Source organism: Xenopus laevis, chromosome 7L (genome assembly GCF_017654675.1).
Source record: "Xenopus laevis strain J_2021 chromosome 7L, Xenopus_laevis_v10.1, whole genome shotgun sequence".
In the NCBI taxonomy this organism is placed as follows: domain Eukaryota; kingdom Metazoa; phylum Chordata; class Amphibia; order Anura; family Pipidae; genus Xenopus; species Xenopus laevis.
In genome coordinates this window covers 116,187,915-116,209,004 of record NC_054383.1, presented here as the reverse complement: position 1 = coordinate 116,209,004, position 21,090 = coordinate 116,187,915, and the positions used below count along the sequence as shown (strand labels likewise).

The 21,090-nt window shown below is 40.4% G+C and overlaps 1 protein-coding gene across 1 annotated transcript in view; it reads left to right on the top strand.

Moving 5' to 3' along the window:
- Positions 1-852: 852 nt before the first annotated feature.
- Positions 853-21,090, top strand: part of LOC108696727 (paired box protein Pax-6) — a 34,313-nt gene continuing 14,075 nt past the window's right edge. The window contains exons 1-2 of the mRNA XM_018226335.2: positions 853-1,106; positions 13,992-14,178. Coding sequence (XP_018081824.1) covers positions 14,058-14,178 — 121 coding nt within the window. The 5' untranslated portion in view covers positions 853-1,106; positions 13,992-14,057. The remainder of the gene's footprint in view (positions 1,107-13,991; positions 14,179-21,090) is intronic.

Here is a 21,090-nt window from a genome sequence, read left to right as displayed (position 1 = left end):
AGAAAAATATTCATCCCAGGTGAAAATAAAAAAAAACCCTACAGGCAATATGTATATTTTACCCAATGGATCATTCAAAGTAACCTGCCCCTATGGCACCTAGGGATGCACTGAATCCAGGATTCGGTTCAGGATTTGGTTCAGGATTCAGCCTTTTTCAGCAGGATTTGGATTCGACCGAATCCTTCTGCCGGCTACACCGAATCTGAATCCTAATTTTAATATGCAAATTAGGGGCGGGGAGGGAAATCGCATGACTATTGTCACAAATCAAGGAAGTAAAAAATGTTTCCCCCTTCCCACGATTAATTTGCAGATGCAAATTAGGATTTGGATTCGGTTTTGATATTCGGCTGAATCTGTCACAAAGGATTCGGGGGTTCAGCCGAATCCAAAATAGTGGATTCGTTGTATTCCTAATGGCACCATTGACCAGCCGTGCCTAAATCTGGTCTACCCAACTGTTATACCGAGATAAAAGTCACACAGTTTATTGACAGCCTTCAGCAGCTGGGAATTGTAGTTCAAGAACAGCTGATGGGGGGCACTGACTGGATATCCCTGATCTTCTTGAAAAACACGCCCTACATACATATGTATGAATATAATAAATATATTTGTATATAGTTCATTTTGAAACATGAGTAGACTTGACAGGCCCTGCCAAAAACCTTTCTGGCTCCCTCATCAGCCAACAGAGCATGGCTGATACTTGGGGACTGCTGTTCTCGTGCCTCCCATTGCTTTGCTTAGCCTTCTCCTTTCCCCTTCTCCCTCCCTCCTTTCTCTGTGTTTTTTTTCATCTCTCTCTCCCACCCTTCCCCCAACCATTCTGTAGAATTAAGTTCAAACATGACATTAATGGTTAGTACAAGTGTCACCAAGAGGAACCATCCTGTTGGTTTTCATAGCTCCGAGAACTTATTTATTCATTAGTGCTTCAGAGTGGCACAGTCATTCGGAGCGGCTGCCAGCTGTGGGAGAAGAAGACCCATATGTGTGGAGGTGTTCCTAGGTCTACCCAATCTCTCCGAAAGGTGACGGAACCAACATCCTTCTTCCTCGCTCCAGGGTTCTACTGGGAGCCTCAGGGCTGCAGACTAAAGGTACCAAAGAAACTAATAGGACGCAATTACTTATAAAACTTCTCTAGGAATCTTATACTGACAAACTCTACTTTTTATAATAATATTGTGCTTTTTACTATAATTATTGAGATCATTATTTTATCTGATCCATTCAGATTTCACAGGGTGCACATTCCAGGTGGTCTTCTTTCCCTATTATTGGACAGATATATTATGTTCCCCAAATTAATTCCTGTGTTACTGTTGGATAAATATGCACCCATTTTTCTGTTATCTGTTTTTATTAGAAGTAGAGTATGTCATCCTATAGGCAAAGCCTGGTACTTTATGGCCCAATGGCACATGCTTGGTACTGTCAGGTTGCCCAGTGTGAATCTTATCAATATCACTTAGGGGCAGATTTATCAACAGTCGAGGTGAATTTTCGAATTGAAAAAAAATTGAATTTCAAAGGTTTTTTGTGTACTTTGACTAGGGAATAGTCCGAATTTGAAATTTATTATGTATTGTCTCTTTAAAAATTCAGCTTCGAACATTCACCATCTAAAACCTGCCTAATTGCTGTTTTAGCCTATGGGGGACCTCCTAGAACCTATTTGGAGTTAATTGGTGGACTTTGAAAAAGCTAAGTTTTTTTGGGGAAAAACTTTGATCGAATGTGATATTACTTCGATTAGATCAAAAACTGACCTTTTCGACCAAAAAAAAACTTAACCGACTTAATTTCGGTTGGTCTTTTTGATTTCGAAATTCGAAGTTTTTAAAATCCGAAAATTCGACCCTTGATAAATATGCCCCTTAATGCACAGTGGCTCTTTTTTTATTTTTATTCACTATTATTGCTCTTGGATTATGGGTTAAAGCCACAAGATGTATTTTGCCACAGCATTACTGTATATTGTCTATGAAAATAAAAGTAAAAGTGTGGGATTTGTTATCCAGAAACCCATTATGCAGAAAGCCCTGGTTGCCAATGTCATATATAAGTAAACAATTCTCATTTATTTTTAATGATGATGCTTTTTTCTCTGTAATAATAAATCAGTACCGTGTACTCGATGCTAACTAGGCTGCATACATGTATATTGGGTATCCTCTTTAGTAGTTTTAAGGAATGGTGCTCCAAGTGATAGCAGGATCCCCTTCCTCAATCCCCTAGTCTCAAGCCTTCCATATAATGGATCCCACATGTAGCTCAGAATTGTGGGAAAGCCGTCTCCCGTAGACTCCATTTTAAGAAAATAATCCAGATTTTTAAAAATGATTTCCTTTTTCTCTGTGATAATAACAGTTCCTTGTACTGGATCCCAACTAAGATATAAGTAATCTTTATTGGAGGCAAAACCAGCCTGTTGGCTTTATTTAGGGGCCGATTTATCAAGAGTCGAATATCGAGGGTTAATTAACCCTCGATATTCGACTAGGAACTAAAATACTTCGATTTAGCGCAGATAGTAGATTATTCCTTCGATCGAACGATTAAATCCTTCTAATCGAACGATTCAAAGGATTTAAATCCAACGATCGAAGGAATATCCTTCGATCAAAAAAACTTAGGAAAGCCTATGGGGACCTTCCCCATAGGCTAACATTGACTTCGGTAGCTTTTAGCTGCCGAACTAGGGGGTCGAATTTTTTTTTAAAGAGACAGTACTTCGACTATCGAATGGTCGAATATTCGAACGATTTTTACTTCGAATCCTTCGATAGTCGTAGTCGAAGGTCGAAGTAGCCCATTCGATGGTCGAAGTAGCCCAAAAAAACTTCGAAATTCGAAGCTTTTTACCTTCGAATCCTTCACTCGAAGTTAATGAATCGGCCCCTTAATGTTTTAAATGACTTTAAGGGGCATATTTATCAAGGGTTGAATTTCGAATTGAAAAAATTTCGAAATTCAAATTCAAAAAGACCAACCGAAATTAAGTTGAATTTTTTTTGGGTCGAATATGTCCGTTTTCAATCAAATAGGTCCGTATTCGAATCGAAGGAATAACGCATTCGATTGAATTCGATTTCCCAAAAGAACTTCGAATTTTCAAAGTCCAAATGGGTTCTAGGAGGTCCCCCATAGGCTAAAACAGCAATTCAGCAGGTTTTAGATGGCGAATGGTCGAAGTCGAATTTCTAAAGAGACAGTACATTATAAATTTCGATATTCAAATTTTTTAATTTTTTTCAAATTCGAATCGAATTTGGACTATTCCCTAGTCGAAGTACACAAAAAATATTTTTCATTCGAAAATTCACCTCGACCTTTGATAATTGTACACAACTTATAGTGATCCAAAGGAAAGACCCCTTATCCGAAAAACCCCAGGTCCCAAGCATTCTGGATAACAGGTCCCATACCTGTACTGACGATTTCTCCTTTAAACAAATCGTTGTGTCGCCAACATTGGTTACAGTGTTGTCATTGGCATCCCACATTATTGGAGAATGCAGGCAAATAATTCTTACTGTTTTTGTACAGAAAACACATGAAGTGATTTAAGGATGACATGAAAGTTACACTGTACAGACAGAAACAGCTCTTCCTGTCTTGCTTTATAAATAATTCTCAGATATGTCACATACTTTTAATGTCACCCTTCAAGTGTAAAATATGTTGGAAATTTAATGGACTACAGATATGGGATCTATTGTCCAGAATGCTCAGGACATGGGGTTTTCCAGATAAGGGGTCTTTCCATCATTTGGATCCATAACTTAAGTCTACTAAAAAATCATGTAAACATTAAATAACCCCAAAAGGATTGTTTTGCCTCCAATAAGGATTAATTATATCTTAGTTTGGATCAAGTACAAGCTGCTGTCTATAATTGCTGCTTGTTAAAACATATATTCAACCGCCTGATCTCCCTTCCTTTACCCTTCCTTCCCCACCCACCGACCTACTTACCTGTCTGGCCAATCAGGCCTTATAGTTTATGGTAATAAAAATTCACAGCCCAATGAAATAACCACTGGACAATTGTACCAGTAGAAACGTAGATTTTTACTTACTATGTGAATATTTAAATGCAATTTACATATTGTTAAATGTTGTAACAAGTAAACTTAATAAACACAAAAAAGAGTCTATGGGAGATGGCCTTCTCATAATTACAGCTTTGTTTCTAGATAATGGATCCCATACCTGTAAATAAATAAAGATATAAATACATATCACATCTTATGGAAACATCTTTTCCACAGTGACAGACCCTTCCCCTAATGCAATATTGACTTGCTATAGACATAATCCCATGCCGACAACCATTTCCCCTGACCCCATTTTTCCTTACTTTACAGTTAGGGAATCTAAGCCCCCAAACCATCACCAACGGCATCGAAAAAAAGTTGATGCCGGTGCCGGTTAGAAAGTTTAACGGGCGCCCATTGATGATTTGTCGCCGCCTGCAAATTTTTACGCAAAATTCGTGGCGAAGCGAAACGGGACAAATTCACCCATCACTATTAATGGGGTCATTATAATATATACGGAACTGGCACTGTACAGGGATGGGATCCGTTATCCAGAAAGCTCCTAATTATGGGAAGGCTGTCTCCCATAGACTTAATTTTATCCAGATTTTTAAAAACCATTTCCTTTTTCTCAGTAATAATAAAATATTACCTTGTACTTGATCCCAACTAAGATTAAATTAGTCCTTATTGGAGGCAAAACAATCCTATTGGGTTTATTTAACGTTTATATGATTTTCTAGTGGACTTAAGGTATGAAGATACAAATTACAGAAACATCTGTTATCCGGAAAACCCCAGGTCCCAGGCATTCTGGATAACAGGTCCTATACCTGTTTTTAACCTGCCATGTGTTCTATGTGTACTTCAATAAAGACCTTTTTTTACTACTACTGCCTGGAGGATTGCTCTTTGAGTGCCTACCCTACAAACAATACGGTGATGTCCACTACATTTATCCTCCCATGTGTTCTATTATATATATATATGAAGCTGACCCTTATTTACATTACCATGTGTTCTGGAGTACTATATATGGATTTGACATTGTATTTATCCAACAAAATAGGATGCATGACATTGGCACTGCATTTATCCTACCATGGTTCTGGGGTACTATACATAGCATTGGCCCTGGGATAGTATAAAGGAATCTACAAAGACAATGTAATTCCCCTCCTTAAACACAAAAATACATTTCTTTTTATGATAAAATCTTGCCTTACTATTCCACAGTAGCGCTCCATTTGCAGAAAAAAAAATATACATCTGTTGAATATAACGGAGATTATTTTCTTCGTATAACAGCTGGAGGGCCCCAGCCTGAACTGCCTAGAGGTAGAGACATCCAGGGAAATCTAACCTATGTAGTAACCCTTCCTTGTGAGAAACGATGGTCTTGTTTGTGTTTGGCTTGTACGGATGACATGATGGCAGCAGACTGATGCAATGATGAGAAAGTGTGCAGTTGCAGGCGGTTCAGAGATCATTGCCCTGCTTTTCATGTGGCTGAGCCAGGCTTGCGTCAGCTGCTTGTGGCCTCAGGCGAGTCTTTTTTTCCTTGCCCCAGAAAACAAGACAAGTTGCGAGGCATTTAAAGGGCAAGCACTCTTCAGAGTAGGAAATCACCAAACCTTTGTACGAGACCAACCACTTAACACTGATTGATTTATCTGATGTCAGTCTATTATGATTATATTAACCCAGCTATGTGCAACTAACAATAAACTATAACAAACAAGGGAAAGTTGTGCTCACCACTAATTTTTTTTAAAACCATTAGGCGGGGGTGCAATGAGGGTGTGACCACAAAATACATATAGACAAATACAAGAGTCCTCTGCACTCAACCCATTATCAATATATTTAAGAATTATTTTGCTTCATTATACATTTTTGGTAATGGTTTTAAAAAATAGTGGTGAGCACAACTTTCCCTTATTTGTTATAGTTTATACAGGAGCAGTGACCAGCTCCATGTTGTAGCTCCCACCCTTCCCAGCTATAGTCAGGTGATCCCACTGGTGTCTAATAAAAGGGCAGCCAAGTATGGGAGTTTTACTTTGAAAGCAGCAAGTAAGTTGCAGATAAAACTTAGTCCCTTTGTAAAATGTATAATGAAGCAATAGAATTCTTAATGAATCCGATAAAATTGAGCATAGGACTGGCCAGATATGGGATGACTTTGACGTAGTTGGCCAGCTTAAATATATTGCAATATATGGACAAACAATCCCTGTGTTGTTTAAAGGGTAAGGCATTTTTCAGTAGCAGTATGCACAAAATGTCTCTGTCTTAAATATATTGATAATGGGTTGAGTGCAGAGGACTCTTGTATTTGTCAACTAACAATAAAAAAATGGTATGGAAGTGGAGGTTGGGAATATGTCTATATTATATTATAATATATAACTTTTGGGTACAATGGGCAGCAGTTTATAATCTAATAATGTAGATTTGTGGCATTGTAACCACATCTCCAGTCTCATAATAACCTACCTGCAAATATTGGCCCATCTATTTTAACCCTTTTGAAGAACCCTCTTTATATCGATCTATAGGTAAATAAACAAACAAAGCCACCAGGCATTTACTTACTTGACCTAACAACAAGGGACATATTATTTCTGACCCCCAACATTGCAGTGGTATTTCTCTCTAGATAATGCGCATCCTTAGTGGCTTTAATATGGCCGATCTATCTGCACAATCAGCCTGTACTACCTCCATAGCAACTACAGGTATGAGACCTGTTATCAAGAGTGCTTGGCGTTTTCTGGATAATAAATCTTTCCGTAATGTGGATCTTCATACCTTAAGTCTACTAGAAAAATCATGTCAACATTAAATAAACCCAGTTTTGCTTCCCATAAGGATTACCGTAATTATATCTCAGCTGAGATCAAGTACAAGCTACTGCTTTATTATTACAGAGAAAAAGGAAATAATTTTTAAAAATTTCAATTATCTGGATAAAATATACTGTATGGGAGATGGCATTTCTGTAATATGGAGCTTTCTGGATAACGGCTCCCATAGCCGAACCTCCGTGGCTATATTGTATAGAAGCCATTTCTTTGCTAGAGGTAAAACCCCCTTGTCACTGTAACAACACTATTTATTAATAAATAATAATCCTATCTCCTCAAAAGCAATCATTCTTCAAGCCTATCTTCATAATGTCTACTGTACCCATACCTTTATTGAAGGTGATTTCTAACCAAAGGCTGCTAAAGACGAAAACGTATCCATATCTCTTGCCCCTATTTATGCAAGACAAGATTTCATTGTATAAATCAATTTATAATGTAATCCTAGGCTAGATTATTAAATACTACAGTTGCAAAAACACAAGAATCAAGAGGTCCAACAGCCTAAAAAACAACGGCAACGCTACATAAGCTTAGATGCCTGTCTCTACCAATGCAGCGCCTCTTTTATCAGCCGACAATATCGAGTCTGTTGTTGCTATGCAGTGTTGGGGTCCTGAGTTTGATATCCACCAAGGTACTATCTATAAGGCATTTGTATGTTCTCCCCGAGTCTGCCTAGGTTTCCTCCAGGTACTCAGGTATCACCCACACTCCAAACCCATACAGGATGGTTAATTGGTTCCTGATAAAAAATGACTTTACTTAATGTAAATGTGATCTAGATCTTAGATTGTAAACTCCACTAGGGTAAGGACTGATGTATGTATAATCTGCATAAAACTCTGCATAAATGTGTAGGTACTATATAAATATTATATTTCCTCCTAAGCTATACTATATCTATTTGGACACAGATATTCCAGTTAGAAAAACAGTTAGAACCCTGATAAGGCCCAAAGCCCTCTGGTAGCCATTGGGTCAGCAGCTTATTATTATACTCTCTACCCTTGATCACACAAATAAAACCAAACCATAAAACAATTCTAGTGAAATACAGTTGACTTACTGACCACCAACCACTGGATTTCTTCATAGTCTATTCATTTATAGAAACGGCACTCACTTAAAATGCTTGTTGTGGCACAGGAAAAGCTCCGAGTGTTACAGAAATAGGTCAGAGTTACTGAGCCCTTCAGGTTAAGGGTTTTTTTTTTCATTTTATTTACAGATATCAGTTAGAGAAAGTAGGCTAAAAGGAAATGGGCATCTCAGGGTTAAAGGGTGAGAGTCTATTAAAATAATAGAGCATTCTGTTCCAGTGGACACAGTTTCTGTCCTGTCTCGTTTTATGGGTGACATTGTAGTTGGTGAAATATGTCATAAAGGTCACGGGTCTGCTGAGGGGATACTGGCATAAGCAACAGTTTGGGCATCAATAATGGAGAGCAAAACTCTCAAATTCGAATTGTTAATTATCAAAGCTTGGTTTGAGTTTTAATTTGAATTCAAATTTCGAGATTTATCATACTCTGGCCCTTTAAGAACTCGAATTTGACTATTAGCCACCTAAAACCTGGCAAGTTCATGTATAAGGCAATGGGAGAGGTCCATGGACCAATTTGGACATGTTAGTAGCCTTTCAGACAAAATTTCCAGCGCCCAAAAATAAGCAAAAACTAAATGAAGAAATCCCTCTGATTGCTCACTGGTTACATCCATTGGTTAGGGAGCGCACAGCCCCAAACCTTGCGCTTAAAGGAGAAGGAAACCCCCTGGGCGCAAAAACCCTCCCCTGTGTTGCTCCCCCTCCCCCTGGCCTACCTGTCCCACTGGGCAAATGCCCCTAACTTGTTACCCTTCTGCGCAGGTCCAGTCTACGGAGTTCACAGACGCCATCTTCTTCCACGCGATCTTCTTCCTGCTTTGACCGGCGCATGCGCAGTAGGCGTATTTCGCCGGTATGGATCTACTGCGCATGCGCCAAAAGTCACGGCGCATGCGCAGTAGATCCGTACCGGTGAAATGCTCCTACTGCGCATGCGCCAAAAACACCTGTCAAAGCAGGAAGAAGATTGCATGGAAGAAGATGGCGTCTGTGAACTCTGTGGACTGGACCTGCGCAGAGGGGTAAGTAACAAGTTAGGGGCATTTGCCCAGCGGGACAGGTAGGCCAGGAGGGAGGACGGAGGGGGAGCAACACAGGGGAGGGGGGAGGCTTTTTGCGCCCAGGAGGTTTCCTTCTCCTTTAAGATCTGGAGCAGTTTCTTCTACAATAAAAGTTTTAGATAATGCCCAGTAGATAAATCGATTACCGGATTGGTGTCCTGACCCAGGTGCAGCCGTCCCAAGTCCGTCGCCAAGAAAGAACGGTATTATCAGTAGTCAATCTTTGCACCAGCGCATGCTGGATTTCCACAGAAAACTGTCGAAGCCAAAGTTCAGGTTAAAAGGATATATACTTTATCTATGCATCTGGTATACAAACAAGCATCTGAGGTCTGACGCGTTTCGTGTCTACGTGCTTCCTCAGAGACCTCATCCCACATTACTATGCACGGGCATAGTAGCCTTCCAGACATTCGAAAGAATTCAAATCCAGTTTAATCAGATTCGATTCGAGTTTTCGAGTCGGTACAATTCTTCCGAGTTTTAGATGTTCGATTTTTTTTTTATAAATAACACCCCAGTCTAATTTAGAGTATATTTGAATTTAATAGAGTATAAAAAAACTCACATGAATTCGAAATTTGACCTTTAATAAATATGCCTCCAAGTGTAGCTGATTTAAGTCGTACTGTGGATCCCCTGCCCTACTCCCATCAAGCCTAGCAAGCCATCTGCTGTCCAAGGAACATGACAGCTGCTGTGCATCAGATTCTAGAGCCGAAGGATATGCTGGAGTAGTTAGTGGCACAGCAAGGCTCAAGGCCAAACAGTTCACTTTAAATTACATTTTGTTCAGCAAACCCGAACAATAGGTTTTTGCATTGGTCAGTTTAACTAATTAGCAGTTCAAAGGAGAAGCCGAATGGACTAATACTGCTCTTTGGGACTAAACCAGATTTTAGCATAGAGAAAAAAATGGAACCGTGGGACAGAACCAAATTTTAGAATAAAGAAAATCTCTGGTGCCCCACATAGACACAGCTTCAACTGAGAAAATACAAATACAGGTATGGGGTCTGTCATCTAGAAAGCTCTGAATTATGGTAAGGCCACTGTCCCCCCCCCCATAGACTTCATTTTATCCAAATAAATATTTTCAAATATATTTCATTTTTTTCTGTAATAATAAAACAGTACCTTGTACTTGATCCAAATTAAGATATAATTCATTCTTATTGAAGGCAAAACTTGCCTATTGGGTTTATTTAATGTTTACATGATTTTTTTTAGTAGACTTAGGGTAAAAGTTCCAAATTACGCAAAGATCCATTATATGGAAAAACCCCAGGTCCCAAGTATTCTGGATAACAGGGCCCATACCTGTATATACTGTGTGTGGAAATTATCAGCCTGTAGACATAATTAATCCATATTGGAAGCAAAACCAAGCTATTGGGTTTATTTTAAATGCTTTGTCTAGTAGACATAAGGCATGAAGATCCAAATTAGAGAAAGACCCCATATCAGTTAAATGCCAGGTTCCAAGCATTCTGGATAACAGGTCCCATAATTGTAGCACACAAATTTTTTTTTTCATAATTATAATCCACACCTTAGTCTATGCTGCAGAACAAAATAATTAAACCCAAACTCAACTTTTTATAAATGGTAAAACCTATTTGCACAATTTCTTTAAATGTATGGAAAGTTGGTAATAAGAGTGAAAAGACAGAAGACTCTAATTTATTAAACCTCAATTTTTTCTGGTCGATTTTTTAAAGGGGAAAACTCGAGTTTTTAGAGGAAAAAAAATACCTTGAATTTTAGAGATTTATTATACCCCAAAGCTGCTGAAAATCTGAACCTGTACATAGTCCATCTCAAACCTGTCGAGTTCATGTAGAAGTCAATGGCAGATGTCCCTGAAGTTTTTTCTTGATACTGTGATCTGTGCTGGATAATCCGATAAATTGTGGTTTCAACCCGATAATCCGATAAAGTCGAGTTTTCGTGGAGACAATTCGATAAAGTCAAGTTTTCTGAGAGTCAAACGTACGATTCAAATTCATATTTGTTGCGACGTTTTTTCGAGAACAATTATTGATTAATGAGTTTATTTCGTGGGTGGGAGTTTGGTCGACTTTGTTTTAATAAAAACTGAGATTAATTCAAGATTTAGTAAATAACCCCCTAAATGTGAAAAAGGTCAACAAAGCCATTTTAAAACCAGAATGGGACGTGCAGCTTTAAAGTAAATCTGGGAACCTCTATTTTGTTGCTATGCAGAGTATTTCAGGTATAGAATTGCTAATTGGCTCTGTCTTTGCTGGTAAATTGTCCTCTGTTGTTAATGTTACTGGCCTAGTTATTGGAAGAACATTTTCTAGTAACTATTCCATTTCCTTCCATTGGATCCTTGGTTGAGTAATCAAATGCTCATTTGGGTGTCCTACACATTTGTGAGACCTTAATTTAACATCCTTAAAAACATCTCACTTGTTGCCACTGCCTTAATTGGCTTTTAGCAGAGAGCACAGAACAGCTAACAGGTGCAAATAAGATTCTTTGTAACAATTTTGAGACACAAAAACACAGTTTAGATAAGGAGAAATATTTTCAAACTTTCATAACCTGCCAAATTTTGTAAAACAAACATGGTAATTAGGGGGTGTGGCCACAGAAAGGGGTGTGGTCAAAAAATTGCTGCGCTACGTGTGGAAAAAAATATTTTTGTCCCTCTTTTTACTTCCAAAATGTTGGGAGGTATGAAATACAGTAAGCCAGTGCTCAGAGTCTTATTTTGCTCAAATTCCTCTGGTGCTACTGTATCTAGCTCCTGGAAAGTCTCCAAGTGTTTATTGAAGAACAATGAACAGCTGCTCACAGGAAGAGATGCCTCTGTTGCTACACTCCCAGCAAAATGTTGATAAAATCTCACTGTACAAACTGTACAACTGCAGAATGGGCCACAGTTGAGGAAACTACTTCTGGGCCTAGTACTTCAGGAAATCCATTTATACTGTAATTAGGGATTAATCTCTAGGTAGAAACTGAAATATATATGAATTTATGTGCAGTATGGTGGCACTCTTGGTCATACTCTCTGCACGACAGTTATCTGCCTGAAATTAGTCCTTTATCTGTGTGAGTTTCCACCCAGTACGCTTGTTTATTCCCACAGTCCAAAAACACTGCAAAATCTGACCCTAGTGTTTGCCTAATGTAGCCAGAATCTGTTCATACAATTTTCAGTTCATGTCTGATGAACCTGGTCATTACCTGAAGTCGGTAAGGGAAAACTTACCTAGTTACCTTCCCATTGTTTTGCTGATAGGCTGCAGGGGGGAAAGGGAAGGGGTGATATCACTTCAACTTGCAGTGCAGCAGGAAAGAGTGACTGAAGTTCATTAGCACATGATTAAGGGCACCTGGGAGGCTAACAATATGTCTAGTCAGTCCCATGTCAGATTTCAAAATCAAATATCAAAAAATGTGTTTGCTCTTTTAAAAAGCAGTCAGATTACTGCATAATTTGGCTACACACCTGTATAAAATTGGCCAGTATAGGCCCAGATTTGATTGTTTTGATAGACATCTAAACATTTGGGTTGTTATTGGTCAAATGGATTTTCTAACATGACCAATCAAAATGGCATGATTCCTAGAAGACTGCGCTTGAAAGTTGGCCAGTTTGGAATTAAACACATGCCAGGTGTTGACTTGTTTGACAGAAAATCAATTCCACACAAATATCTATTAGAATTGCATAACATTTAGGACCTTGCTGCACCCACTCTTGGACCCTGAAGCAGGTCTGGACTGGGATTCACAAAAGGCCATGCCATTCCAAGTACACAGAGGCCCAAGCAGCCCCCACCAGCCCAATAAATAGTCTATGGCAACTTACAGCAGCTCCTCTGGCATATGCCAGAACCCAGGCCTGCCCTGAAGTATCAGTTGGGTCTGTAAATCTTACTCTGATGAATTAAGAATTTCAGAAACAACAACTATTAAATACCTGGTCACAATAAAATCTGCTATTCTGCTGAAAATACTGTACCCATAAATATTAATAATAATAATAATAATGCAAGTCTAACCTTAGGATAAACCTGTTTTCTGGTTGCTGGGGCCACTGACACAAGCAACCAGGAAATATTTAAAATTTCTGTCTGGATACTAGACAAATGAAAGGAAAATTGCAATTCTACAGCATCCAAAACTTGACCTTAATTTGTTTTATCAACTTTAATTTCACATGAATCTTAGCAGAATCCCAACCTCAGATATCTGCTGCTAAATGTCTTTATTGTTTCCACAAACATGATTCTACAAACATTACATTTGTTCATTTATTAAGTCCACCCAAGTAGGAATTTATTGCCATTTATGCTACAGGTATAGGATCTGTTATCTGGAAACCTGTTATCATATTGTACCTTTGTGTCCTTTTCATCCCTTGCATTTCTATGTGAGCCCTTTTTTTGTAATGGGTTGCAAATATGGTCTATGGCAGGGGTCCCCAACCTTTTTCACCCGTGAGCCACAGTCAAATGTAGAAAGAGTTGGGGAGCAACACAAGTATGAAAAAGTCCCTGGGGTTGCCAAATAAGGCTTGTGATTGGCTATCTGGTAGCCCATTTGTGGACTGACAGCCTATAGGAGGCTATACTTGGCAGTACGCCTGGTTTTTATACTACCAAAACTTGCCTCCAAGCCAAGACTTAAAAAATAAGCACCTGCTTTAAGGCCACGAGAGCAACAAGGGGTTGGTGTCCAACATGTTGATCGTGAGCCACTGGTTGGGGATCCCTGGTCTATGGCATGTCATAAAAACAAGACTATAGTTTTCTGCAGAATCCTCAACAATATTAGTGAATTGTTGTTTCTTCCACTTGCACTTATATTGTGTTGAAGTAAGAATGCATAACTGAATAACTTTTGTTCTTTCCCCTTGCAGTCTTCCTAAAACTGCCGGAGTGAGATATCTACTTGATGTCCCTCTTTTGAGCTCAGTGCTTGTTCCATGGGGGCTGATGGCACGGACCTCAAGATCAGAATGCTGAACATACAGAACGGAGCTTGGGGTGGCCGGCAGGACTGGTATCAGGACAATATTGTGACTGGGCAGTCCAATCCAACAGTTGGTGAGTCTTACTTCATCAAACTTGTCCTCAGCATGTCACATCTCACTGATTTCCTTGAAGTATTGTGATGTTTTGTACTGTAAACCACAACAATATAAATCCAATCTGTGCTAAGATGTGCTGCATGGAACCTAGAACAAAGAACTACATCTTTCAACACTGAAGAACATAAAAATGCAAACCAAAGGAGCCAAAACAAGATTCCAGATGCAGGAGATAAATTAATTGGGGGGTAGGTGTTTGGGCAGTAAAGTGGTGGGACATACAAGAGGTCCTCTGCACTCAACCCATTGTCCATATATTGCAATATATTTAAGCTGGCCAACTCTATCAAAGTCATCACATATCAGATGAAAATTGAGCATAGGACTGGCCAGATATGGGATAACTTTGACGAAGTTGACCAGCTTAAATATATTGCAATATATGGACAAACAATCCCTGTTTTGTTTAAAGGGTAAGGCATTTTTCAGTAGCAGTATGCACAAAATGTCTCAATGTCTAAAATATATTGATAATGGGTTGAGTGCAGAGGACTCTTGTATTTGTCTATATGTATTTTGTGGTCACTGCCTCATTGCACCCCTGCCTAATGGTTTTAAAAATTAGTGGTGAGCACAACTTTCCCTTGTTTGTTACAGTAAAGTGGAGTTTTTATTGCATCCCATGGGCTTCTAGTACCAGAACTGTCTCTTCTATGTGAGAGATGCCTGAAGCTACAATTAGCATCGCGCAGAGGATGCTTATGTGTTGCAAGGCACTGAAAGAGCAGACATCAGTTTTCAGTTACTGGTGCACTTCCTTGTATGTGAGTTTTTCTTTCTTCCTTTGATATTGTTGGTTCTCTGTAGGTGTTTATTGTTGGTTCTCAGATTGGGGTTTCTGTTTCACATAAACAGGCCTGAAATTACACCATACATATTATTTAGTGTGAAAAGGCCCGGGGTTACCTAGCTACCAGATTGCCTCCGACGGGGACTCCCGCAGCGAGATGTTTCTTCTTTACTGGCTTCTGTGGAAATGCCTTAGGGCGCGCGTGGCACACACTTTCTTGTTTTCTGTGCACAGCGTCGCCGGCGTAAGTAATTGCGCAATTTAAAGGGACTTCCCATTCAAACACATTGCCCGTTGTAGGTTCGTTTTGTGAGAGTTCTTGGTGCTATCCTGTATATTCCTGTGTTCTGATTCCTGTTTTGACCCTGCCTGCCTGACTTTTCCTGACTTCTGTGATCCCGACCTCTGCCTGGTAAACCGACTATTCTGATATCTGTATTCCGACCCGTGCCTGTCTCGACCATTCTTGATTGATCTCCTGACTTTGACCCCCGCCTGTTTGACTCCGCTTGTTTTCTGCCTGCAACAACCCGGCCTGATTTTGACTACACTTTCTGTCTGTGACCTTCTGCCCAAAAGACTTTGCTAACGTGCCCCTCTGCTCGTCCAGAACCTTTAGCTTGGCTCCTCTCTTAATAAGACCTGGCGGCATCCAATTAGCCGAGGGCTCCTCCCGAGGTGAAAGGCGGCTGTTAAAGGCGGAAGCAAGAGCCGAGACCAGGGAGCCTAGCATTGGTTCAGGATTCTGGGTGCCGATCGTGACGGTAAGGCTAGAAATGCTGTTTTTTGTATACTGAACATAAACATGAACTTACTGCACCACAAGCCTAATCAAACAAATGATTTATGCTTTCAAAGTTGGCCACAGGGGGCTGTCATCTTGTAACTTTGTTAAACATCTTTGCAAGACCAAGACTGTGCACATGCTCAGTGTGGTCTGGGCTGCTTAGGGATCGTCATAAATGATCAAAACAGTACAAGTCAAATAATATCTACCAGAAGCCGATACAACAAGACTGATTAATAATCAGAATAGGCAGACGGCACTGGGTCCTGTGTTGTCATGTAATCTAGTTTGGATTTTATAGTTTTTGTATTGTTTAATACAAACTATCTCCAACTCTGCAGAACCAGTGGTTGCAGCAAAATAATCCTCCAAATAGAACCCCAGTTTATCTATTTAAATCTGGCTTCATAATCTTTGTCCCTGCAGCTGGAGTTGGAAACAGTAAAGGAAAAAATAAAATCCAATACAGATCTCTACACAGTCGCCGACTGCTCTACAGGGAAACAAACAAAGCTGCTAGAGTTCTGCATGGCTGGAGTGTAAGGTGGGGGCTCCCCCTGCTGTTCATGATTGTTTCCCTGCACACCAGTTAGGGACCGTCTGACAATTCCTATCCACAGCAGTAAATGAAGGTAGAATTTCACTGCATACAGTCATGTTTCTTATAAAAATTGTACACATTTTTTAATTAAAGTATATTGGAGACAGATTTCTTTTTTGTTAAAGAAAGTAAAAATTGGATTTTATTTTTTTTGCCTTTACATACCCTTTAAGATGCGAATTGAAGAGTTGCTGAATAAAAAGCTAAATAACTCAAAAACCTTCAATAATAAAAATTGAAAACAAATTGCAAATTGTCACAGAATATCACTCTCTACATCACATCATGAAAGTTATCTCAGAGATGAACAACCCCTTTAACATTTGGCAATACTATGCCTCCTACTTTGTGCCAATTTATTTTGGGGAAGGCCCTTAATGCCACCATACAGTGAATTATTGGATTGCTGAGATGGGAGTGGAAGAACATAACTGGCCTGCACAGATCCCTGACCTCAACTCAACTGAACCTCTGGGGGATGAATTGGAATGCCAAGGCCTGATCCCTCCAGCGCCCAACCACACTAATGCTGTTATGGCTGAGTGTTCTAACAGCTAGCACAAAGCCTTCTCAGAAGAGCAGAAGAGTATAGGTTAGCTTCATGTTAATACCCGTGGGTTTGGAATGCGATGTTGGATTGGCAACTGTTGCATAGATTTGGTAATATAGTGTATTTTAAAACTATATAACTAGGTAGTTTGCTACCTTTATTAATTTTTATATGTCACTGGCATTTTGAAATTCCTCTTTTTGAAAATCCTGACACTGTTGCACAAACAGAAGAATTTCAAAATGCCAGTGACATATATAGGCCTGGGCCTAGGGTGGCAGGATTTTAGGCGGTGGCATGCTGCCAAACCACACCCACATTGGTTCAGAAACACTGGGGATGCACAGGATTTATAATAGTTTTAAAAATTTCCCGTGCGCCAATCCCGATTGCTCTGGTCCCGATGATGAAAATTTGCAAGGAACGGCAATTTGCCTAGGGGTGCCCGCTATATAAATCTGGCCCTGGTCAGGATTGGTGTTAAGTGTAAAAGGGCAGGTGCCCATGACCCTCACCAAACTGCGACTTTCTAGCTTTTGTTAAAGTGCAGCCCCCAGCAATGTGAATTAATGCACATTCTAATTAGGGATGCACCGAATCCTTGTGCCTGGCCAAACTGATTCCGAATTTGCATATCCATATTAAGGGAAAATCACGTAACTAAAATGTTTTTAACACTTTTTTCCTTCCTGTCCCTAATTTGCATTTGCAAGTCTCTACTTAACTGTACATGTATTTGATATCAGAACTGTATTGTGACAGTAGATGTGTGTAATAAAAGATATATAGTGCCACAGCCAAAACGTTAGTTTTTTGTGCCTACAATAAATATTTTTTGGATTTTCTGCTAAGACCTGTGAGTGCTCAACATCATTAGATTCCCCAGCTTTTTTAGGTCAAAGCCAACACTCCTCCAACTGGGACGACCGCACAAAAGAAGCGGCGGCCATAAACACCCGCTCCACCAGACAGCACAGGCCCCCGCGGAAGTAGTGTTCAATCTGAGCACACACCAACTTTCTACAGCTGAAATGAGCCCACTCTCTAAAGGATTATCTTTTTTACCCATAAGCCACACACGAACACTCGACATTATTGACATTATTACACAGAATCCAAAGAACACTAAAATTGAAAGAACATTTTCCCGGGATCCACAATTATTTAAGAAACCAAGCCGATTTGAACCGACAAACACGCCAAAATTGAGACTTTCACGAGACTACTGACGGATGCTACACATAAGATCAACTCATCAGATCATACATTCTCGAACCTCACTCTATCTGAACGAGAGGCCCTTACCAACCTAGCAAAAAATGCCAGCATTGTCATCAGACCCGCAGACAAAGGTGGAGCAGTAGTGGTCCAGGACTATTCTGATTATCAAAATGAAATCATTAAACAACTCACTGATACAACGGTGTATAAACGACTCCCAAGTCACCCCACAATGGTGTTCAAGAAACAAATAGATAATATCATTCACATGGGCTTCACCATGGGGCCCATCTTGGAAGACACAAAAAGCTTTTTGATACCCGGTTTTCCCCATTTTCTATTCCCTCCCGAAAATCCACAAGGGCCTGTTACCACCACCAGGATGACCTAGTCAGTACGAGAGAATCATTACTCCAACCTCTAGCGATATTTGTCAACCACTATCTCCAACCACTTGTCCAGGGAACATCAACATACATCAGAGACACGGGTGACCTACTAGTGAAGTTAAAACATTCATTACTGGCTGATCCCATACTTAACATCCAGGACGTATCACAGGATAGATTGATGTTTGTAACAACATACATATCTGATAAGAAGCCCTTTGTAAAAGTCATGCGGGACCATTGGTCAGTCCTAGAGAGGGATGGAACACTCCCACCTATTTTCAGAACAGCACCACGGATCACGTATAAAAGAGACAGAAGTCTTCGGGATACTCTGATGAAGACATGTGGTTGAATCCACAAAAAAAAGGGTGCTTTATGTGTCCCTCCTGCATTACGTGTAACAACCTGATGGTTGGGTCCTCTTTTAACCACCCACACACGGGAAAATTGATACATATCAACTTTAGACTTACATGTACCACCAAGTTTGTCATTTACTTTATCAAGGGTCCGTGTGGCTTGCTGTATGTGGGGAAGATGATCACCTCCTTTCGAGATCGTATGGCAAACCATCGTTCGACCATAACATCAGCCTTAGAAACTGGCACGGCTGATACCCCTGTAGCCTTACACTTCCTCCAACAGCGCCACACTATGGCAAGCCTGAGGTGCATGCTTTTAGACCACGTTCCCCCTCCCATCCGAGGTGGTAACAGGGAAAAACGACTTCTACGGAAAGAACTAGGTTGGATTCACAAACTTAACACCTTCAGTCCTAAAGGTTTGAACAAATTAGTTTCCTGCGCTCCATAAATCCACAAGTAAAAACTGTTCGAGAGGGAAATTATCATCTCTAAGTGGAATAGAGTGACAACTGAACTGACATGAGGGACTCCCATTTCTGGTTTCCCACCACAAAATGAAGAAAGAGATGAGATTATAATGAATAATAAGGGACAAATGATAATGAGTTGCAGCCCACGACTGGGCACACGCAGCTACATTAGGAAGGTTATGTGACACAGGAATGTTTAACAATAGAGCAGTCGAATATGTCTAGTGACAGATTGATACTTTACATTATAGTTCAAGAGACTCTTTAGACATTGTGCAATATGTTTTTATCTAACACACGTTTGGCTTGACATTAAACACGGGTACTTTGGGGGCCTGAAAAATAATTTGCTGTGGGGCCCAGTAATATCTAGCTACGCCCAGGGGAGCGCCGCCAATGAGGCGAGCTGAGCCGCTCGCCTCAGGCGGCAGCGCCTGAAAGGATTCCAGGGGCGGCAAAAAGCCGCTCCTGCACCTTTAATAGTGTTTCTGCCTCCCCTCCCGACACGTACGTTGGTGAGGGGGGGCGGCATTGCAGGAGCCGCCTCAGGCGGCTCCTTAGTCTGAATCGGCGCTGGCTACGCCACTGGTAATAACCCTTGAGCAGATTACGTGTGCTGGAGTACTCTATTTTGTTTATCTAACACACACATGTCACATGATAATTGTGTTTTTCACTGTTTTCACTGGCGCACGTGCACTTTTTTTTGTGGACTGAATATTGTGCCTACTTAGCAATGAGCCATTGACATCTTTGGTGTCCACCCAGAAGTCACATAGTTCTAGTTTATACCTGTGCGGTACTGATGTTCCATGCTATTCCCACAAGATTTCTTATAACAAGCAAATACTTTTTTATAATAATCAAATACTTTTTTCAATGCTTTCTTTTGTTTTTGTATGGTCATTTTCCTAATTATCATTCTTATATTTCAGTTTTATTTTTATATTTTTATTTTTTTCCTTTTGTGATTTTTATATTTTTTATAGGTTTTTTTATATCCCTTTGTTGCCCTTGAAAGTACAGGATCCCCGGCATGTATTCCATTTTTGCACTTCACTTGTTCTCTCCTAGGTCCATGTTTCCACAGATCTTGAATCGGGACCCAGAGAAATGGATTACACTTATCCCACGATGTCAAGCCTTGTGACAGCTGGACTGCCTGAAGCCGTGTGCCAAGAGGCGAGCATCAGAGGTATGCACACGCATATGGACGCTTTACCCTGGTGGCACACCTGAAGCTTTTACTGAGCTCACAGTACCGGTCTACCGGGATACACCAAGAAGGAAGGTTGGTGCCCCTGTCACTGAGCAATTCTGTTGACGGCTCTTCACCAGTACTCTACCATCAAGTAACGGAATAGCCGACTACATTGCACCCATGGATTGATATGGGCAATACAACAATGATGACAGGGTCCAGGACCTCCGACACCCAATGGGTACTCCCGTGACCAGTGGACATAAATTGGACGGTATTGGGCCAAGGGTAGTATCGCACAGGCGTACGGCGGCTTAGTTGTCTTTGTGACATGCAGGGCCGCCATCAGGGGGGGACAGGGGGGACAAGTGTCCCGGGCCCGGCAGTGCTGCAGTTTTGAAAGAGCCGGACTCCCCTTACGAGCGCCCGAGTAGTACGGCCATTTCGCAAGTCCCGAATGCGGAAGTGCCGAAAAGCCTAAAAGCCGAAGG